Source organism: Meriones unguiculatus, chromosome 2, assembly GCF_030254825.1.
Source record: "Meriones unguiculatus strain TT.TT164.6M chromosome 2, Bangor_MerUng_6.1, whole genome shotgun sequence".
Classification (NCBI taxonomy): domain Eukaryota; kingdom Metazoa; phylum Chordata; class Mammalia; order Rodentia; family Muridae; genus Meriones; species Meriones unguiculatus.
Window position 1 is genome coordinate 173752701 of NC_083350.1, and position 24325 is coordinate 173777025.

The 24325-nt window shown below is 36.4% G+C and overlaps 1 protein-coding gene and 1 non-coding gene across 2 annotated transcripts in view; both read right to left on the reverse strand.

The window, feature by feature from the left end:
• Kpna4 (karyopherin subunit alpha 4) overlaps positions 1-24325 on the reverse strand; it is a 62714-nt gene that overhangs the window by 14989 nt on the left and 23400 nt on the right. Inside the window, exons 2-13 of the mRNA XM_060378420.1 lie at positions 23540-23584; positions 22537-22626; positions 22399-22428; positions 22252-22304; positions 18377-18472; positions 17711-17796; positions 16006-16092; positions 13156-13325; positions 13033-13077; positions 10661-10792; positions 6184-6312; positions 4547-4651 (exon numbers count right to left, since the gene is read on the reverse strand). Coding sequence (XP_060234403.1) covers positions 4547-4651; positions 6184-6312; positions 10661-10792; positions 13033-13077; positions 13156-13325; positions 16006-16092; positions 17711-17796; positions 18377-18472; positions 22252-22304; positions 22399-22428; positions 22537-22626; positions 23540-23584 — 1068 coding nt within the window. The remainder of the gene's footprint in view (positions 1-4546; positions 4652-6183; positions 6313-10660; positions 10793-13032; positions 13078-13155; positions 13326-16005; positions 16093-17710; positions 17797-18376; positions 18473-22251; positions 22305-22398; positions 22429-22536; positions 22627-23539; positions 23585-24325) is intronic.
• On the reverse strand, positions 5630-5953 carry LOC132652677 (small Cajal body-specific RNA 7). The gene has a single exon (XR_009590254.1). It is a non-coding gene; the product is annotated as a small Cajal body-specific RNA 7 (non-coding RNA).

Here is a 24325-nt window from a genome sequence, read left to right on the forward strand (position 1 = left end):
AGGGAATCCTATGAAAGGAGGAAGAAATAGAAAGACATGGAGGGAACAGGACTTCCACAGGGAACCAACAGAGCAAAAAAACCCAAACCAAAACAAACAAATAAATAAAAAAACCTGGGCCCAGGGGCCCCTGCAGAGACTGATATCCCAATCTGGGACCATGCATGGAGGGGTTCCTGCTCAGATATAGCCAATGACAGCTCAGTCTCCAAATGGGCTGTCTCTGACATGTACTCAGTGGCTGGCACTTTGATCATCTCCCCCTGAAGGGGAAGCAACCTTACCAGGCCACAGAGGAAGACAATGCAGCTAGTCCTGATGAGACCTGATAGGCTAGGGTCAGATAGACTATCATTGGACTAGGGAAAGGGCATAGGGGGAGAAAAGGGAGGGAGGGTGAGATTGGGAGTGAGGGGGCCACAGCCAGGATACAAACTGAATAAATTGTAATTAAACAAACAAAAAGGATTATTTACAGCCAATATTCCTTAAATTGTTTAATCAAATTTGCTTTATCCTGGAAATAAATGCAGTACATGACTCAGTAAATATAATACATCATATAAATTGGTTTAAAGAAAAAAAAATCATATGATTATATATGCAAAAAAAGTGTTTGACAATATCTAACATACTTTGATGATAAAAGTCCCAGAAAGAGCAGAACTAGAGGAAACATACTTCAACCTAAGAAAGACTGTGTAAGACCAATCCATAGCCAAAATTAAAGCTATACTAATAGGAACAGACGTGTTTTTAGATGAGCTTAAATATAAGAGATTCCCAAAATTCTACCAGGAAATGTCAGCAAAGTGGCAGGATACAAAACCAACTACAAAAATCTGTAGCCTTTATATATATACACACCAACCACCAACAAACATGCTGAGAGAGAGATCATGGTCACAGACCCATTTACAATGGCCTCAAAGACAATAAAGTACCGGGTGGAAGAGCTTTACAATTTTTTTCCCTGAATCTCTCAATTAAAAAAAAATTAAGAGAGAGACAGACAGACTAGAAAATGAAGAGATACTCCATGTTCACAGACTGGTAAAATATTGTGAAAATGACCATACCAACAAAAGTAATTTACAGGTTCAATATAATCCCAATAAAAATACTCAGAACATTTATTAGAGAAATGAGGGTGGGGGAAAAAACCCTCCTAAAATTTATATGGAATATAATAGACCCCAGACAGCCAAAGCAACTCAGAGCAAAAATAGCAATACTTGATAGATTGCCATTGCAGACTTTGAGATATATTATAGAGCTATGGAATATTATGTTATGATATATTATAGTATGGAACTAGCACAAAAACAGACATGTAGATAGATGGAATAAAAGAGAAAACCCACATATGAGCACATAATTATAGACAGCTAAGATTATGCTAAGAACAGCCTCTGGAAAAAAGACAGCATCTTTAACAAATGGTGCTGGGAAAACTAGGTGTCTACATGCAACAGAATGGAATCAGAGCTGTATCTCTCACCCTCAACAAAAATTAACTCCAAATGGTTCACAGACTTCAATTTGCAACTTCTGTACAGCAAAGGATCAAACAAAGAAACCCACAGAATGGGAGAAGAATCTTTGCTAGTAATATATCTGACTGAGAATATCCAGAATAAGCAAAGAGCAAAACAAGGCAAAAAAATGAATCAATAATACAAATGTCCCAACTAAAAAAGAGTAGGGATCTGAACAGAGTTCTCATTAGAGGAAATGAAAATGGCTAAGAAATACCTCAAAATATATTCATCATCTTTAGCAGTTAGGGAAATGGAAGATAAAACAAGTTTAAGATTTCATTTCACCCAGACAGAATGGTTAAGAATAACAAAAACAATTGACAACAAATCCTAATAAGGATGTGGGGAGAATGGGGCCCTCATTCATTGTTGGTAGAAATGCAAACTGGAGCAGCCATTCTGGAAATAATTGGCAGGGATAACTCTCAAAAAAGCTAAAAATAAATCTACCATATTGTCCAGCTATTAACACTTGTTGGCATATGCTCAAAGGACTTGACATTCCACTCTGCAGACACGTGTTCAACAATGTTCATTAATGTCCTATTCACAATAGCGAGGAAATGAAAACAACCTAAATGTCCTTCAACAGATGAATGAATAGATAACAAAAATGTGCTACACATACACACTGGAATTCTATTCAGATGCAAATAGATGGAAGTAGGAAATATTCTATTGAGCGAGTTAATCCAGACCCAGGAAGGCAAAAGCTTTAAGTTCTCTCTCATCTGCAGTTCCTAACTCTAAATCCTCAGAAATGAGTATATAACATGAAGTAAGCAGGAAATTACAAAGGGACCGGGATAGAGGATAAGCGGGCAATAACAGGCTACAGGTGATCTGAAAGGAAAAAGGGAAAAACAGGGAGCAGGACTTTAGTTGGGGAGGAAGAACTTCAGTTCAGAAGGAGTAGTTATGTCCATAAGGACAAATGACAGCAAGGTAGTTTAATAAACCAAGGAGTTGTATGTATTTAGAATTATATAAAATTACATGTAATACATATAATTCATAATTTTTATATAAATATAAATCATATATATAAATTGTAGATAAAAATATAACACACATGTATTATATATCACTTCAGATAAATCTAAATATACAAATAAATCTATAGCATAATTGAAGTTACAGCACTTGGGCTGACAATGCTCACAGAAGGAGGCATAAGCTATCTAGGAAAAAAATCCCAGTACCTGGCATAGGAAACCTTCATCTGAGTTGCTGGTCAGAGGGGTTCAATAGATTCCCTGTATAATATAGGCTCTTGTTTTTGCCCTTGACTGCCTCGCAGTGGTTGAAGGCAAATCTCTATTTCTGGCGATACCTCACACATCAGGACACAAGAGTAGGAAGATTCAAAGTGGATTTAGCATAAAACCCTTCTTCCTGTGGTTTAGTTCCATAGTACTAGGAAGCATAAAAGCTGCCAAGGGAGGGAAACAATCAACAGTCCAATCCAGCCATGTGATACCTATGAACCACAACAATAACCAAAATGGTTAAATATCCCTAAATGTACGATAATGGTACTCATATGTTGACAGTAACCAGTAGTTATCAAACTGGACTTACGGCCTGCTAACAGGAGGAAATCATGCTTGGTACTAGAAATCTAGTCAACTACCTGGGACTAGTGAGGTCTTGGGTCTTAGAAGAGAACCTATACTACTGCCACTTGACTAGACCAGTACAATCCCAATTACATTCTAAAACAGGTAAGAGTAGCTCTCACCAAAGAAGATTCTCTTCCCAGTATATGGAGAGCATCACAGAAAACCACAACTGGCCATAACACAGAGATCAGTAGAACATGGAGTGTCTAGCTCAAACTGATACATCTACAACATAATTCCTGCACCTAAGGTTCAAAATGCATCATGGAAGAGGGGTTGGAAAGACGTAAGAGCCAGAGGACCAGGAAGTCTATTGTGAGATTGTGCTTACCAGAAATGACAGGAAAGCTAATGCCTGTGATACCTGAAATACTATGGCAGCCTGAATACAACCTAAATAATACCAATATTAAGTCATATTAATGACAAAAGTTGACATCTCATGTGTCCTATCTACAGACAAAGAACTACAGAAAATCAGCCTATTCCAAGGATAACCATCCTAATTAGATATCCAGTACAGAATGGTCAGCCCTGAAATTGTATACATACAAGCAACAAAAAATGGATTCAACATGCTGTATATAAATATTTATATATTTAAAAATATAACAATAATAATCAAATAAAGAGGTATTTTTGATGGTGTACAGGGTATGGAAGGAAATGGAGAGGCCATGGATGGTAGGAGACAGGAAAGAGGAAAAGTGATGTAATTATATTTTAATTAAAAAATATAAAAGAAAAGCTGAAGAATTATGACCAATACACAAAGAATGGGAGAATTAAAAAGTCACCATTTTGCCACTCTTTAATAAAATAAGGAATCCATGCAATAACCAAAGTCTATCTGAAAACAAAATAGTCTTTTCTCCAAATCTTAGTGAGCATAAGGAATAATATGGCACACATCAGCACACTCACTGGCCACTGGATTTTGGGCAAGTGATTTGCTCATGCAATACTTTCATCTGTCAAATAAGGATAACCCCTGTGTTGGACACTACTTTGTGAAGAGGAGGCTCTTTGCTTCCTCCAGCAGGATCCCTGGGTTAAAACTCAGATCCTTAGGCTCACTGGCAGTTACATTTATCTACTGAGCTATCTTGCCAGTTCAGCTTGTCATATTAATAGAGGTAGGATTTCCAAAATGCTTATAACAATATAACAGCATTTATTATCAGTAAGGATACTACTTCTTTTCAGTTAATTCCAAAGCAATGATTCTCTTGGAAGAGTAATGACAATGAAGGGATAGGAGTTTTCCAAAAGAAACATTTGTACTATATAATATTGTTGGGTTCAAAGGTTTTAGTATCGATTACATTTTATTGTAGTGTCTTGTTAAACAGAAAAGTATTTATTCTGACACGTTTTTCTTACCTTATCCAAAAGGTGTATTATCATTGGTACAAGATTGGCATCAATTACTGCCTGAACCTGCTGCTGATTTCCTGCGGTGATATTGGAGAGGAACCATACTGCTTCCTGTGAAACAAGATGCTTTCAATATTTCTCAAAAAAAAAAAAAAAAAGATAAAACTGTATCTAAACTATGAAAAAGTATTCACTAGCTAGTGTCTCAATTATTTTATTATTAAACAAGTTCTGTAATAAAAATCTTAGAAATTTCAGTTCTACTACTCCCTTTCTGTATTTAAAAAAGTAATCTTTACTTGAATAAAAGTATAGCCCTGGGTGACCTAAAATTCCTAGAGATTCATCTGCCTCTGAAATGCTGAAATTAAAAAGGTGTGTGCTACCATGCCTAGTCCCCCGTATGTAATTTTCTGTATAACAATTTCATTTATACAATAAATAATGCTTTTCTGTATTTTCTTTGAACAAATCACTACTGGCCTCAAATTCAAATAAAAATGAGCTAACCCTTCTAAAGAATTTTACAAGGCAATGCTGTTTGGAAGCAGTATGACTCAAAAGAAGCATGGCTGAACAAATACCAAGAAAAATGTCATAAACTATAAATTCTAAAACTATTGCAAATGAGATTCAACACCCTTTTCTCAAATAATGTGTTTTATTCTACTCTTTCTAGTCTACTTTACCAATCCTATGCCAGTAGGTATATCTCAATTAGCCACAACAATGACGACATCAAAAAATGCAAGTGGGTTTTTAGTGTCCTTATTTGCGAAAGTCATTGTAGCAGTTCCCTCAAGAGCTACATGTGGAAGCAGTTGCTGGCTTGCTTGATTAGCCCACCTTAAAGGCCCCCAAATGCTGCCTGCCCTTAACACAACAAGGATACTATACTATTGCTAGGATGATAGTGGTCGCAAATTCCTCAAGGTTCAAAGATAATAACTGCATTACTAAAACCTGTATTAGTAATAACAACAACAAAAATATTTCACATCCTATGGAATATATTATTAGAATTTAACCAAACTTATATTCACCAATTTACTAATTAGAATTGTAAACACTAGAATACATTAGACTCTTCTGGATCAGATCACAGGACATTTAATGAGCCTGTTAGAGATTTTAGGGTGCTAGGCTACTTAGGTGAGCTGTTTTTGGGTTATAATCATCGGCACCGTTGTGACCAACAACCCATATTATTTCACAACAGCCTCAGATGCACTCCAATATCAGCATCACCATTCAGTGCCCCCTTTCGTAGCCACCACACACACACACATACATGCACACATTCACACGATTAAGAATTGATGAAACATTAAACTAGGAAGACTACTATATGTATTAAAAATACCCACTCATAGCAACATTCAACACCCAAGTATCTCTATTTCATCATTTCCAGGAGAGTAAAAAATGCAATTTATTGGTGATGGTGTAGCTCAGCAGTAGAGCATGTGCTTAGCATGTCAAAGGTTCTGGGTTTGAATCCAGAACCTTATGACTATCTTATAAGATATTTTCTTTTGAGGCCTATTAACATCTTATATTAAAAAGTCAATGCTATCAACACATTTCTTAGAACCTAGTTCCACAAACAAAAACTACTTTTTTAATATTTTAAAAATACTTACTTTATTAATTTTCTCTTTGGGATGAGTGAGGAGTGCTGGGAAGTGTGAAAGAGCATCACAGTTTAAAACCACCTGTGTTTGCTCATCAGTTCCAGTGACAATGTTGCCCACAGCTCGCAGTGCAGCAGTCTGAAATGAAGATCACAAGATGCTTGATGTTAAGTACCCTTACCAACCAGTGTCAGGCACTGGAGACAAATTAGTTCCCTCATGCAGTCCTCTTACTGCAACTAACCTATCCTTTTTGAGTACCTATTCTAGTTTATAGACTGATCTAGGAACAACAGTGGAAATATGAAATACATTCATTTCAGGCCTTATGTAGCTTAGGTTATTTCAAGAGAATTGTTATCAATAAAAGGGCAATTTTAGACAGAAATTATTACCATAATGAAAATAAAAAAGGAATTTTCATTTCCTGTTAATTTTTCCATCCTCTAATTTTTCTTGTTATAAGACAAATGATTCCGCTGTTTAAACAAACTTATTTTTTCAAAAGTAGGCAATTTAGTACTGTTATCAACACTGTAATCAGTCCAGTCCCTGGCAACTACCATCTTTATGTCTATTAATTTGTATATTTTGCAATTTTATATAAACAGAAACAAGTTCCTGTCATGGCACTTAGTGGTACTCATTCCTTTTTGTAGCCAAGCAATAATCAGCTGTGTGGTTAGTACCAGTGGGCTTCCACTTTGGGGCTATTAATGAATAATGCTGCTACAGGCATTTGTATTCATATTTCTGTATGGACAAATGTATATCTTGGATATACAAAACAGTAGAAACACTAGGTCACACTATACTTTTTATTATTTCACTTTAAGGATAGTATGCTCTAGTTCTGCCATAAGCAATGTAATCCTTCCTTTCCGTATTGTTCTCATTTTAACTGCAGTCATTCTGAATGTGAATGATTTTCCGACTCAACCCACATTTCCTTAATGAGCATCTTTTTCATTTGTAAGTCTTCCTTGAAAAACTGCAAATCTTTTACCCATTATTATCATTTTTTATGTATATGGGTGTTTTGCCTGTATGTTGGTCTGTGGACCACATGTATGCCTCATACCCCCCAGAGGCCAAAAGAAGGTGCTGTGTCCTTCAGAGCTAGAGCTACAAACAGCTGAGATCTGCCATGTGGGTGCTTGGAAAGCTGAGTCCTCTCAGGAGCTCTTAGCCGCTCAGCCTGGTTTTTAAGAAGTCTTAATTTTTGAAGATGTAGATAGATGAAACAGTATGCTACATGAGATTAAAATTATGTCTAAATGTTAGGGGAAGTAAAGATGTAGATGAAGCTTACATGGCATGAAAGTTGAGAAGCTTAAAATGCCTGTTAGTTACTGATAAAGTACAAAGGATTAACTTTGTGAGGATTGGCTAAAACAAAACTCTAAGCCCTACACTCTCAAGCCACAATTCTAAGGCCAGTATCAAACCTAAAGAAGTACTGTCTGATCTTTCTGGGGGTGCATGCCTGCCCGGCTTCACGCAGCTCTGGCTAACTGTGTGATCTTCCTACCACCTCTACCTTGAAAGTACTGGGATCACGGGGTTGTGCTAGTAGGCCCAGGCTAAGCAAAAATAAACCAGCAAACTTATATGTAAATTTGGGGTTGGCTGATGGCTCAGTAGGTTGAGAGTTCTTGCTAAAATAACTCCCCAGAAACCATGTTAAGGAGATAGTCAAGTTCCTGCAACCACCTGAAACCCTAGCGCACTGGGGATGTAGACAGTATGCCCAATGTCTTCCTCTGGCTTCTGGCTGTATGCCTGCTGCACATACATGTGTGCGCACTCCACACACATACACAAAGAGATGCAAATGCAATAATAAAGAGAACAACATGTGTTTAAAAAATGGTTAGGGAAATCTTTCTAAATTAGCTGTTTTTTTTTTTTTTTTTGAGACAAGGTTTGTATGTGTAGCTCTGGCTGTCCTGGAATTCCCTTTGTAGACCACGCTGGCCTCAAACTCAGAGATCCACCTTCCTCTGTGGAATTAAAGGTGTGAGCCACCACCACCTGGCTCTTCTATTTTTTTAAGTGTTTTAATTTTAAAAAAAGAAAACCTTGTTTTATTTCGTTTGTATATACATGCACACGAGCTTGACAAATCAATGTTCAGTGTTTTGCTTTATTGCTGTGTTCCCTTTTTTGTGAGGCAAGTTCTCTCAATGAGCCTGGATTAGTGCTGGGATTACAGGCACAAACTGCCACAGCAGCTTATATGTGGGTACTGAGGATTTGAACTCAGGTCTTCATGTTTGCACTTCAGCCAATGAGCCATCTCTCAAGTACCCTTTAAAATTTAAGTCAATGTTGCTCTACTGTTAACTACATACCAGTAATCATTACAAGAGCTAGCTCAAATTTGTAGGAAATAGAAAATTTTTAATTTCTCGGGAGGAAGGAAGGGAAATTGTTTTTTCCTTTAAACTTCATGGTTGATTTTTTTTCCACTCTTTTTTTTATTTTTTTAATATTACAGTTTATTAACTTTGTATCCCAGCTGTAGGCCCCTCCCTCATTACCTCCCAATCCCACCCTCCCTCCCACATCTCCTCCCTGCCCCTTTCCAAGTCCACTGATAGGGGAGGACCTTCTCCCCTTTCATCTGACCCTAGCTTATCAGGGATCTTCAGGGCAGGTTGCAATGTCCTCCTCTGTGGCCTAACAGGGCTGCTCCTCCCTCGGTGGGGGGATGGAGGGGAAAGGAGAGGTCAAAGAGCCAGCCATTGAGTTCATGTCAGAAACAGTCCCTGTTCTCCTTACTAGGGTACCCACTTGGATACTGAGCTACCATGGGATACATCTAAACAGGGGTTCTAGGTTACATCCATACATGGTCCTTGGTTGGAGAAACAGTCTCATAAAAGACCCCTGTGCCCAGATATATTTGGTCCTTGTGGAGCTCCTGTCCTCTCCAGGTCATACTAACTCCCCCTTCTTTCATATGATTCCCTGCGCCTGTTATGTTTTGGTTATGAGTCTCAGTATCTGCTTTGGTACACTGCTAGGTAGAGTCTTTCAGGGGCCCTCTGTGGTAGGCGCCTGTCCTGTTACTTGTTTTCTCCTACATCCAATGTCTATCCCATTTGTCTTTCTAAGTGAGGATTGATCATCTTACCCCAGGTCCTTTTTCTTGTTTATCTTCTTTAAGTATATATTCATGGTTGATTTTAATGTCCAGCAAGGGCAAGAAAAAGTGACTCAGGCTAACAGCTTTCTTGGTTCTTAAGACACTAGGCCATTGTAAGATTAGAACTCATTATTTATCTTAAATAGGTAGGGAAGGTATTGTTGTATATTAATATTTATTATGATTTATTTTTTAGTTAGTGGTGGTTAGTCCTAAACCAGCTGTATACCCAAATCATCACACAGAGACTGGGATTTATTTAATTAACCTGGAGCACAACGCTGGGCAATAGTTATTCCATCCTAAACCTCCAAGCCCACACAGTTTCCTACCATTTCAGATTTTATCCATTATATTTGATTTTAGTCATGTCTTAGGTCCAGTCCCATTTCTCCACACGTTTCCATGACCTCTCCTGCGGATTCTCTCCTCTCCTCCTCCTACTTGCTTCCTTCTCCCATCTCTGGACCAGGATGTCCCACCCTATTCTCTCCATTGTACAGCATAGGCTGGTTGGTTGTTTAATTGACAATATAGAGAACAAATGGTGGCACATTTACACAAACTTGAGACAGGTGATCACAATACAATGTCAAGATTGAAACCAGATAGTGGGGTAGAGAAATCAGAATTTGAATGAACAGGGGTAAATTGTATACATTCTACAAGAACATTATACCAACAGGAAGGCTTATAGATTCTCCTTCACCCCTGCAGATTGACTATCACTGTGAGTGTGTGCATGTGTGTGTTCAAGTATGTATATTAGTGTGTGTGTACATGTATGTTTGTGTGTTGTTCCAGAGGAAGACCTTTGTACAAGTGAGGCAAGTGCTGTACATCTGAGCTATATCCTCAGCTCTATATGTTTTTTTAAGCTTTTTATAGACCGGCTCACTGAAATAAAGGACACATGATAGAACTTAAAAATAATAGAATAAAATAGAAAGAAACAACTATACATATCAGTTCAAAATCAGTAAGTCAGTGTTAACCAAACTTGTTAGATGAATACAAACGGATGCTTTCAGGAGAGAAAAGGAGAGGAAAAACAAACAGAATGGTTTCAGATGCCACCCAGTGTGCTACACTGAATCATGCTTCTGTATTCTAGAAATCGGTTCTACACAGTGGAGTCTCCCTGCCTGGCAGGTTAAGGCAGGTTCTTAATCAACTGCAGTACTCTTACCTCATTTTTCCACCTTTACAATTAAAATCAAAGACATATTGCATTGTCAGGTGACCACTATAAATTTTTGAAACTGTTAAACTTTGAATGTCATGCTTAGAGTAATTAGTGGTGAAAAAGACCCAACTTAATCAAAATGAACTTACCTGAACTTTAACTTCCTGATGGCTGAGTAGAGGAACCAAATGAGGAACTATTCCAGAGTCTATTACCATCTGTATCTGTTCATTGCCAGCATCCGTAAGGTAAGACAGCGCCCAGACAGTATCTACCAATATCTAATGAGCAAAATAAAAGTTCAAATCTTTAAATATTCTCTCATTTTAATATATATATGTATATATATATATTATTTTTCTTGAAGGGGATAGGGTTTCAAGACGGTTTCTCTGTGTGTAGCTCTAGTTATCCTGCTCTGTAGACCAGGCTGGCCTCAAATTTAGAGATCTACCCACCTATGCCTTCTGAATACTGGGATTAAAGTTGTTCATCACCACACTCACCATTTTAATAATTCCTAACCATACAATCAATCAGAGATATTTCTCTTCTTGCCTCAACTCATTAGAACATTAATCTCTATTCTGTAACTTTAAGATGTGCAAGTTACAGTCCAAATCCGAGATCCATATCTAATCTCAATTCAACAAACTATACATGCAAACTACATAGCATATTAAATAGAAAACCAACCACAGATAAAGAGCAAGGCAAAAAATATATAAAACAGTAACTCCCGAAAAAAATACTTACTTCATATAGCTGCTTCTATAGGGGCAGAGGACTGTGATTAACTTATAACAATGTGATGCTACGACAAACAGTAAGTCATGTGTTTGACCTTTCTTTGTATTTTAAACCTTATTTCAAACTATAGCCAAAGGAAAGTAGGGTAAACATATAGTAAAATATGATATATAAAAAAACTGTGAATAACATAATTGTTTAAAAAAAAAGTCTCAGGAATATCAACATATTTGGAACTTCAAAAGCCTTTGAAGTCTGTATCAAAAAGCAGTTTAAAACCTTTTCAGTTCCTAACCAATATTATGGAAAAGTCACTCAAGATGCCACAGAAGGGGTAAAACAGCATTGTCACAGCTCTTTTAGAAATTTAAGAAAGTAGTTGGGCATGGTGGTGCATGCCTATAACCAGGCTCTCAGGAAATGAAGACGGAAGAACAAGAATGCAAAGCCATCCTCAGTTACACACTGAGTGGGGCCAGTGGGGTGGAGGCATTCAAGAAAGTTTTAAAGATACATACATATACAATTTTTCCCCCAAAGAAAAAGCCAGCAAATAGCCAACCACGGTGGTGCACACATGGGAACTTTAGGCAGAAGGATTTTGAGAGAGGCCAGCATGGGCCAAAGTGAGACTGTCTCAATAAGCAAACATAAACCAAATGAAACAATTTATACAAAGTGATATCAACACATGTAAATCAATCACATCGATTTGCAAATCAGGATCTTTGTCTGGAGTTTGAGCATAGGCTAAAATCTGTTGACAAAAGCAAAAAATTCAAGCTATTTGCTCATGACTACATATAAAAACTCAATACATTCTTTGAAGGCCCAATGTTAAACAACTCATTAATGTACCAAGATTCTACTTCGAATCAAACTAGAACTCTTACATATGTGTATCTGACAAAGTTCGTAAGTTTCCTAATCATAATTCTCTTTGGACGTCTTTTAAGGCTGATTTAAGAATGACTACTTCTAAGCCAGGCACGGTGGCACACTCCTGTAATCCCAGCATGCACTGAGGCAGGGGCAGGTGAATCTCTGTGAGTTCAAGGCCAGCCTGGTCTACAAAGCAAGCCCAGGACAGCCAAGGATATACAGAGAAACCGTGTCTTGGCAGAAAAAAAAAAAAAAAAAAAAAAAAAGATGACTAGTTCTACATTAAGAAGGCTATATATATAGTAAATATTATTTAGTATTTTTAGAAGATAGTCCTAAAAAGAAAAATTCAAATGAGAAATGAATATTCAAGACCCATTAAAATTAAAAAAATTGAGGCACACTGAGGCACAAGCTCATCTTGTGGTGGGTAAACAAGTGGAAAGAAAAACCAGAAAGTTGTTTGATATTCCAATAGTTACAAATGTTCTTGCAAATCTTGGAAAAACAGAACACCGAGATTTACACTTAATCAAAGACCTTTGTTTTACTGGAGAATAACTGAGGAGCAACAGGTTCTCATAGTTTGGTATATATATATATATTTTTTTAAGCTAAATATTCATTTATGCTTCAAGATACAAACATACAACCATGTGTGTATATTCTCAAAAGCCAGGCTGCCACATAGGGTAATCATAACGCTCACGACCATTTAATCATGACAATGAGAGGAAATAACTAGCTGCACTTATGATGAGTTTGATTCCTCACTGAAGCTAGCTTGTCACAGAAGAAACAGAATAAATTTACATGTTGTTGGGTTCTCTTCTGTATCAGAGAGAGAATCAGTACATATATAAATATACAGAGAGAAGAATGTACTCACATTTACATCTGTGTGATGAATTAATACACAAAGAGCTGGGAGAATCTGAGGAGAGAAATATGTACAATTTAAACATACAGAAATTAAAAAAGACATAATGATATCTGTTTTTTGTTTGTTTACCTCCTGAATTGTCTCCATTGGTGGTGGTGGGTCTTTGTGGCGACATAAGTTGACCATAACCCAGGTAACGTTTCTTAAGAATGTTATAGGAATAGATGGACTTATGAATGAAAGCAGAGGTTTTACAACTCCAAGACTTATCACATAATCTCTACACTGAGGCCCATCACCTGTAGGAAGAATAAATTTATTAAGATAAACCAACACTAAGCTTTTTCAGAAAACATAATGCACTGTGTACAATTATACAGCTTCTAATAGTTTAATGAAATCTCTTGAGTTTTATGTAAAAGTATTAGAAATTTAACAAGTAGACATTCTAGGTCTTTGGGCCAAGAGAAGATACATGTTAATATTACTCTTATCTGTGCCTTTATAAGCTGCTCACTTAGAGGATGCATTTATGCCTTTAAGGTGTGTGAAAGAACCCCTGAGGTTCTTTCAAATATATGTTACCTCAATGATTCATTTAGTTGAACAAGCTTTCAAATTAATACAAAATACATTTAAATAACTATTGAGAAAATGTATGCAGAATTCATATTTACATCAAGCTACAATATTACAGTGTGCTGGCACAAGTCTAATTGGAGGTAGAGTCAAAAGAATGGAGACAGGATAGCTTTAGCTACATAATGAGTTCAAAGGCATGAGTTCAAAGTCATGCTACATGAGACCTACTATCAAAAGCAAAACTAAAAAATCCACAAGAAAAAAAAAAACCACTTTGTTGTACTGTAATATCTGGTGATGTATTTGAATTAATTCCAAAATGTAATTAGATTAAAACAACAACAACAACAAGAACAGTGGTTCTCTACCTATGGGTCACATATCAGACATCCTGCATACCAAATATTTATGATTCCTAACAGTAGCAAAATTACAGTTATGAAGTAGCAGCAAAAACTATTTTGTAGTTGGGGGTCACTACAACATGAGGAACTGACAAGGAGTAGCAACACTGGCAAGTTTGAGAACCACTACTTTAATAGCGTCATACCTAACGCTTGGTATAAGCCAAGGAGGGAGGCACGCAGATATACAACATCATTTTTTAAAGCAGTGAACCCTATACCAGCAAGTTTACAGAGCACGATGCCCACAAACACCCCAATCATAACATTTTTCAGATTGAACCTAGAAAGGGGCAATAAAGAGATATCAGAACAATACTAAATACTTACATACAGCCAATTGTGTGGGCACATGCCTGTAACCTCAGAATTCAAGAGACTGAGGCAGGAAAATCGCTGAGTTCAATGCAACCTGTGCTACACAGTGTGTTCAAGGTCAGCCTGGGAAACATAGCAAGATAACTGTCTCAAAACAAACAAACAAAACCCTCCATGCAAGAACAGTACAGAATATGTGAAAAATGTTTAGGGCTGCTGAGATGGCTGGGGAGTAAACGCACTGCCACCAAGCCTAACAACCTGAGCAGAATTCCCAAAATAAACAAGAAATAAAGACCTCATGCTCTCAGCTTGTTCTTTATCTTCACATGTTGCAGTACACATGCTAACATGCACACATCCACATACATACAAAGTAAGTGAAATGTCATTATATATAAAAAAAATTCAAGAATCCTCCTTTATCAAATAAACGAAACCTCTAAAAAGGGATTTCCAAGCCAGATGTCACAATTATTTTTCCATTACTAGTTCTCTGATCTTTTCTGTTTCTTTTTTTGAGGGTCTCTCTGTGTAGAACTGGCTCTTGGAACTTGCTCTGTAAACCAGGCTGGCCTTGAACTCAGAAATCCACCTGCCTCCTCCTCCTAAGTGCTGGAATTAAAGGCACACCACCACTGCCTGACTGGTCTCTGATTTTTTTCTTTTTGTTTTTTACAAAGGGTCTTGCTATGTATTCTAGGCTAGCCTTGAACTCACAGCAATTCTCCTGCCTCAGCCTCCTGAGTGCAAGGATTATTATTTGAATTTTTAAGTTTGGGTTAATACAGCCTCCAGTAAACAGACATGATGGTATAGTCTTGCAATACCAGAAACTGGGGGGTGAGCATTCTCTAGCTAAAGTAGGAGGATCCAAAATAAATAAATAAATAAATAAAAAATAAAGTAGGAGGATCCTAAGTTTAAGGCCAGACAGATCACCATAAACAAACAAAAAATGGCTCTCGTTAAAAACAAACACTTAACATACTGAGATTGAGGCAATTACTTTTCCTACAGTTATTTACAAGTGGAAAGGTAATGATTGTAATGTCCAACAATTAGGCTATTAGATACTTCCTGTTAATTCACAATAATAAGATTATAATTTATATATTACTAAATTTTAATCCCTTTATAAAACCTTTTTAAACTTCTCAAGTTTGCTGGGCATAGTGTTGCATGTCTGTAATCCCAGCATTCAGGGAGGTAGAGGCAGGTGGATCTCCGTGAGTTTGAGGCTAGCCTGGTCTACAAACTAAGTCCAGGACAGCCAAGGCCACACAGAGAAACCATGTCTCAAACAAAACAAAACAAAAACAGAAAAAGAGAGAACTATTTACACTTTTTAAACTGTTTAAACTTTTGCCTATTATTATTCTTAGATGAAGAAAGTTAATAAAGTGGGCACCAACATAAAACAAAATCTAAGTAATTCATGTATTTTATAACCCTTTAAATAATTAAGAGTTGAGTACCAACAAAAAGATATAACGGTAACTACGCAAACATGCTCCTTCTGCTTACTGTTCCTTTACACTTATACAGTCAGGCAAAATTTCTCTCAATTTCACAAAAACTGGAAATGGCAAGAAATTATTTTTCAATTACTAGTAGTCATTTTTATTTGCTAGTATATGATTTATTGGATTAGCATTCCAAGTATCATACAAACCTATGATATTTCCCAATGCCCACACTGCCTGCTCACAGACATTCTGATGGGGTGAATGCAGAAGCCTCAGGAAAAGTGGCACAGCATCTGAAGAAGGAAAATACATAGCAATTACAGATGAAGTCAATATAAGGCCCTTCAATTTTTTTTTTTTTTACTAAGATCCCAACAAAACACAATACAAACTTATCAGAACTAAAACATCATTTGTTAAATGAATTTTGTTACTGAAATAATTGACAGGAAAACTAGCATCAAAGTAACATATAAACAATTCCAATTTAAATTCCGTATTTCATTCCAATTAAACTTAAACTCAAATACAATTGCTTGTTTCACATCAGAGACTGAACTCAGGACAGTCTACAAGTTGTCCTTATACTCTACCACTATGGCCCCAGCTCAGACTGAATCCCAATTTAAAGAATAATTCCTTATAGAGTAAGTGCTATCTTCAAACTCAGTGAAAAAGCCTGACATTTTAGGCAATTTGTTTTTCAAAAAAATGTTTTTTGTTACATTTATTTAGAGAGAAAAAGAATGTGTGATCATGTGAGTTTGTGTGGTGTGTAGCAGTCAGAGGACAAGTTGCAAAAGCCAGTTCTCGCCTTCCACCACGTGGGTGCCAGGGAGTAAAGTCAGGTCATAAAGCTTGGCAACAAGTACTTTCCCTGATTAGCCATCGTGCCTTGCTTAAATAACTTTTGGATAGGGAAATTTAAATCAGCACTCTATGAGCCAGTAGGCCAGTGATTCTGAGGGCACACTGAAATCTTCTCAATCAGAAAGCAATTCTGCTGCTTAAGTGGACAGCAAACAAAAGATCTCCACCGATCTAAGCAGATAACATTGCACCCCTGGACTCTTCTTCCTGCCTTCAGACAGTGCTCTAAGAGCACTACATAATTTATATACATGTAGATCGACCATGTATAATAAAAACAACTCCTTTATCTACAGTTTTGGATACTAACCAAGATAGCCACGAGAAACAAATCCAAAGCCTTTTTCTAGCTGGGAATGGCAGGCAACACCTGTAAGCCTAGCACTTACATGGAGGATGGAAGCAGGAAGATTAGAAGTTTAAGGCTAGCCTACCTGTATAGTGAGTTTGAGCCCAGCCTGGGCTACAATGAGACCTTGGCTTTAACAAAATAAAACAAAGTAACAACAAAAGTAAACAGCTCAGCCTCTTTCTACTCATTAAGATTTATATAAAACAAGTAAAAGAGTTAATAGAATATGACAGCATGACAAAACTGTAATAGCTACTAACCCATTAACTCTACACACAAAACAAAACTGGCTTTAGTAGGGTTTAAGATAATTTCTAAATAACATCACACATATCAAGATGTAAAATGCTTAGGAGTTGAATAATATATCTGACCTCCTCTTTCAAATCATACGGAAAGGTATCAAAAGAACTTTGCTGAATGGCCTTATCAGTCAACAGAACAAGATGAATAATGTAACATACTATAGGCAGCTGTTTTGACAACTCTATGTCCTATACGTAGAGGTTATTCTATAATATAGTTACTTTATGGATTTATTTATTTATGAAACGACTTCTCACTATTCTAGCCCAGGCAGGCCTCAAACTCATGATACTCCAAATGCTGGGATTAAAAGCATGTATTACCATGCCTGACCAACATTACCAATGGGGGGAAAATCACAATTTTGTTAATTAACAACTTACTGGACTGAACCACTGCTTGCGTCTGTTCAGATGTCCCAGATGCAATGTTTGTCAAAGCCCATGCAGCTTCAAACTGTAAAGAAGGACTAGCAAAGAACAAGTGATTTTAAACCACACGTTTTATATCATCTAAATGTCTACCAACCATTCCTTCCTTCTAGTATTTGAAATGTTGTTCAATTGTATTATTTATCTATCTAGTCTTAAAAACAGCCCAATCATTGCATTATGAAAGCAGACGACATCTTTACTAAGACATTTACTTTCCTATTATTCTTCAGTTTTCAAGTATTTATTATGCCAGTTTTAAAAGGTCACAAGTTAAAAATCATTTTCAATTTTGTTTTTGTTTTTTACCTTGATTTTAATTTTCAATTCTATCCCATAATCTTTTTCTTTCTTTTTAAAAGAAAATCTCTCTTTACAAAGCCCAGGCTGGCCTTGAACTGAAGTTCTCAGATTACATGCATATATCAATCATGCTTGGTTTGTTTCTGAGACAGGGTCTCTAGTATCCAGATTGTCCCTGAACTCATTTTGTACAGCCAAGGATCACTTTGAACTTCTGACCCTCCTGCCTTTTGAGTCTTTTCCCTTTAAAGATTAAACTAGAATATCTACTACTTCCAAAGAAAAGATTATAATTTAAAATAATTATATACTTACTTGTCATCTCTTTCAAGACAATGAACTAAAATAGGCAGTATTCCAGATTTTATTAAGTCATCAATTGGTGGATTTCGATCACTGGACAAAAGCTTCCTGTAGGAAAGATACCTTGTGTAAACTTGATGATATATATTACTATAATTAAATTCAAATTCACTCTGGATATGGATCTTGTTACAAATATGAAGAGATGGTATAAGCATAGACTTTGAAAGTTACCTCTTAAACTTTCTGTAATGTAATATTTCTCTAGTCATAAAAAGACTGATTAATAAATTTACAAACAGGGCCAATAATTAGAAAAATGTGGCATTTTGCCATTTTTATTAGTACACCACTATCCCTCACCACAGTTCTGAACGGTAATTAAAAAGAAACTGTTGTATGTGTGCACATGTACTCTCACATATTTTTAAGACAGTTTCTCACTATGTATCCCTCGCTAGCATCAAACTCACTACTTCTGCCTCCTGAGTGCTGGAGGCATGGTGTGTACCCCTGTGCTTTGCACAGCTAAAGGTTTTTATATGTGCAATGTTTAGTGTTAATTTTAAGCTCAGAAAAAGAGAAGGACAAACTTCAATATAACATTTACTTTGCTAAAAAAGTAATTAATAGATTTTAAAAATATCCAAAATAATACATACTAGGTCATACAAAGGACATGAATCCAAAGCTTGGTATGTTTAAAGTAATCACAATGATCAACTCATCCCACTCTTTATACTATTAAATATAGTAAAAACCCAATACTTTTATCTGAGCAACTTAAGGGATAAATAACAGCAATACAAGGAAATATTTAGAAAATATTCAGAGATACTAAAGACACTGAGGAAAGCAAGATAAGTCTGTTTTCACGGAACTCATAAGATCAAAACAAAAGCTTGGTGCCTATTTTCCTATGTGAGAGACAGCAGGCTGAACTGTACTGAGTGTCCTAACACAAATCTTCACCCTACTGGAACTTGCTGTACAATTATATAAAGATAAGGCTTAACAAGGTCTAATCAGAGCATCACCCTATATAAACGCAGGGACAATTGTTTATTTACTACCTTATGAATATAAAACTCCTTGTCTTGCTTTTCAATTGTTCCAAAAGGTAGCTGCCCTTTACTCAACTAAAGCCTGGTACCACAGGATTCATCTATGTATCGTACTTTCCTCACTAGGGACGGCTTGCCATCTAATATATCTGCTTTCTAATTGGATTTGAGTCCTGTTCCACAGAAGGGAATTTATACCAGGTCCTGTAAATCTGGTCAAAATCTCATGGTTAGGGAGGTGATAGGCTTTATGGGGAAAACTACAATTGGAGTTTGGCTAAATCATCATGTTGCCAAACTGCCTTCTAATTATGTTTATACCCATAGATTTGTGCTTGGTCAGAAGTTGTTTTATTTTTATTTTTTGGTAATGGTTCCTACAGACACCTAAAATTGCTCTAAAGTATTGGGAATAAGTGACTGTTGAGTATTAAACTCAAAATGGGACACCCATATCAAACACGCTCGCTTTCAAGGATCAGGGCATGTCACAGAAGCAGGTAAGGAAAGTAAGAAATGGAGGAGGGAGAACTGTACTGTGAAATGGTGTCTGACGAGGACGTGGCGCTGCCATGCTCACAACTGCTATGGTCACCTCCACAAGATCAAGCTTTCCAGCATTAACGTGGTAGGCGCTCACAGGCCTCACTCCTGGCTGAGGAGCTGGCAGCAGCTGATGAACTACGACTGAGAGACAGTTGTTTTTCTTTGGTGGGGAGGCCACTGTCGGGTACCCAAGCCCCAGTGAATGGCCCCACACTGAGCATATGGGACAGAACGCACTAACTGGACTCAGTAGGTTATTTAAAGAAACTTTTTTCTTTTAAAGGGAGGACATGAAGTTTAGAAAGGGGATATGTTGAAGTAGTCAGGGGAAATCAGAGGAAGTGATAAGTAATATGATCAAAATACACTGTATGGATACAAGAAATGTTCCTATAGAGTAAAAATATTCTATTGGTTTTAATAATATTGCATAGTATTTTCACAGCCTTGTTAATAATACAGTACTTAGTACAACTATAAATAAGAGATGAAAAAATCTGACTTAAGTCTTTTTCAATAAAGGATACAGAAAATTAAGTGCAAAGATTTAATAGATAAAAATGTTTTAGTGCATTACTGAAGCCAATTTCACAAATTAGGGGCTTTTTTTTTGAGACAGGGTTTCTCTGTGTAGCTTTGGTTGTCCTGGACTCACTTTGTAGACCAGGCTGGCCTTGAACTCACAGAAATCCACCTGCCCCTGCCTCCCTAAGTGCTAGGATTACAGGTATGTGCTACCATGTGCAGCTGACATCAGGGGCTTTAAAAAAATAACTCCTTAAATTTTTTATGTATGTATACATACATTTTTTTATGTATATATATTTTATGTATGAGTTTTCTGCTTCATATGTGTCTTTGCATCATATGAATGCCTTGTGCTCAAGGAAGTCGGAAGATGATCTCAGGTCCTCTAAAACTGTAGTTATGGATAGTTGTGAGTTGCCATAAGGGTACTAGGAATTGAACCTAGGTCTTCTGTAAAAACAGCAAATGTTAACCCTTGAGCCATTTTTCCAGACCCTACTTTCCTCATTTGATAATAAAAGGTATAATATCTACGAAATAAAATATAAAATCACTTTGGTGCTAGGATCTTAATTTGTGTTAAGGCTCCAATAGTCTTACCCATAGTTCCTTTTGCAGTAACACTGTTAACACAGTGCAAAAGATGCAAATAGTAAGTCCTAACATTATCCTGAGATCAGTTTACTCTTACACATCCCTGAGGTTATCTCAGAATTTCCCAGGAGCCCACAGTTTATTCTTTGACCATAATCAGCATCTTAATCATCCTTCCTACAAACAAATTTAATGTTTCAAAATATGATTTCTCTTATAGCAATCTCTTTCTAAGACATTCTTTAGCCTATGGGATACAATAATGAAACTATAATTTCCCTATTTGTCTTAGTTAAGGTAAACACACGTAAGTAGGACATGTAATAAAATACAAAAGATTCACAAATCTGGTAAGATACTACGTGGCTCTATGAAAACTTTTTACACTTTGAAATCTTATCAAGTATAACCAGTCCCTTGTTTAAATGATATTTCTGCATGAATAATCCTACTGCATGCACAAATACACAAAGCAACCAATATGCTGTATTATAGTACAAACATGTTTTCCTCAATATACTAGTTAATTCAAAGATCTCTCCCAACAGCAAATACAGTGTGTGTTCATGTATGTGTGCATACACATATATGTGAAAGCGAGAGATCAACCTTAGAATCTATTCCTCAGGAGCCACCACCTTGTTTTTTGAAACAGGGTTTCCCACTGGCTATGCTGACTGGTCAAGGGAGCCCCAAGGAGAGGCCTGTTTTCTACTTCCAGGGCTAGGATTACAGGCCAGCACTACATGTCCAGCTTTTACATGAGTTAGTTCTGGGACTTAACTTGGGTTCTCATACAAGCATTTTTGCAGGTTTCTCCTCAGCACCTCACTACATTTTTCTGGCCTTTCCCTAAAAATATGACAATACAGTTTTGATGACTGAAACGTGCAAAATAACTTGGCATTTCTGGCCTACAAAACAAACAAACAAACAAACAAACAAACCACCTAACCATCACCACCAACAAAAACCTGATAGTGTGTGTGTATATATATATATATGTAGCAATATACTGTAATATATATTTCTTATACATGACACAGTATGCTTAAAACTCAATTTACTGTTGGACTAATTATAGGCACTGTTAGAGGACTTAGCTACTACCTTAAACAGGAGTCTGAAGAACTTGAATTTGATCATTTAACTCACCTAGCAGCTTGAACTGCACTTAACTGAATTCCTTGGTTATCACTTGAAGCGTTCTATAAAAAAAAGTAAAACAATTTATGGCATGGATACACAGTAATTAGTTGCTTAGTTCAGAAAGTATAGAGAGGTAAATAAAACCCAACTTACTTGAACAATAGCTTCTAGAGAGGTATTTTGCTGGTAAGAAGTTAAAGAAAAAACCAAGTTAAAAGGTAATCTTTAATTACTCTGCTTACAGAAAATCTTCCACTAGAAGTTTTAGATTACCAGAATAAAAAAACTTACCACTCTATAATCACCATCTATGTCAGAGTCTTCACAGATATCTTCATGTGGTACATTCCTTCTCTTTAAAAGATGTTCATCTCTTTTATTCTTTAAGAAAAAAGTCAAGAATTTCAGATAACAACAACAACCCCCCCCACCAAAACAAAACAACCCAAAAACAAAAACCCAAACCCCCCAAACTGCAGTTAACTATTTTCATATAAAAGTTAAGCAACCCCGTGCCTACAAACTTAATGAAGTGCCTTTTAAAAGCAAAAACAAATGCAAAAATAAATAAACTGTGAAATAAGCACCAACTTAACACTAATTTGAATCCCAAACCACAACACTATTCATTTCCAATGAGCTGTGAACTACCATAAAAACAAAAACAAACAAAAAAAAAAAAATTAAGAGTTTTACTAAGATGGATAGTGTACAGTTTAAGGCAGAATCAAATATATTTATTCAAAAGTACTAAACCATTTTACACATCACTTGGAAGCATCTATCGCCTAAAAGCAAAGTCAAAGCAAAAGTTGATCAGGTCAAAATTAGGCAAAAGCCAACAAAAACCAAGGACCATTTAAACTTTACTTGAAATTATTCTCAATTCTAGTCTACTTAAATATTTTAAAAGCTGATGAAACTAGTATGTAACAAGTCAAAAGACAGAACTATAACCTATTAATAGCAGTACTTAGTTTAAGAGTACCTCTATGACTTGGACTTTATACAAATCATTAAACTTAAAAAAAAAATAACGTGTTCATATCTATTATTGGAAAGTGGGAAAATTGTATTTTGCCAATTTCAATAGCTTTCCAGATTTAAGCAACAACAAAACTTGTTTGAAAGAAAAGTAATGCTGAGCACTTGATATTGAAAAAGCTAAACTATATTCAATAATACAATTTCATTATACAACAGATTATGTTTTTATAAGATATAATTATTAATATCTTCTATATAATCTGTTATCGGAACTATTTCTCAAAATATCAATAGTAGTCATACTTACCTTCCTTAATTCAACTACAACTTCATTTCGTTGCCTTCTCATAGTCTGCAAAAATTAAAAAAAAAAAATTACCCACATACTATCATCCAGAGAAAAACTTTCTAAACATTAAACTTTCTCAAATTTTCACCCAAAACTGCATTTTTTGATTTTTCGCACACATACTTCAACACCTTCTCAGCAAATGGCTGATCTACCCTTCCATTTGCACAGATACCTAAAGCCATGTTTTTATATTATATATTCACTTACCCAAAAATCTTATACCTTTCACTTATCTCCCCTGCAACTCTTCTGGCCAATTTATCATTTTCTCTCTGAGATCATTGCAAATGCCTCCTTATATGCATCTGACTTTTCTTTTTAAAATACTGACTTTTCTGTGCATGTGTGTGCATGCACACCTTAGTGCACGCGTGCACCGCACTCACACCTGAGTACATAGATGCACCGCATGTGTAGGTGCCCGGGGGGGAGGTAGAGTGATGGTATCAGATTCCTTGGAACTGACTGGAGCTAAAGCTGTAACGCAGCTGCTAGGGATGGAGGAGCCTACGTCCTTCATTAGAGCAAGCCAGTGAGCTTTAGCACTGCACCATGTCTTCCAGCCCTTTGTCGTGCTTGTCCATCTTCTTTCTTCCCTGGCCTGCTCTTAGCAGAACACCTTGATAACACTGTTATTTTAATTTTTGAATCCCTGTATGGACTCCTTTGGGAGCATGGTAAAAATCAAATTATTATCTTCTGATACACCATTTTTGAACACACACACACACACAGAGAGAG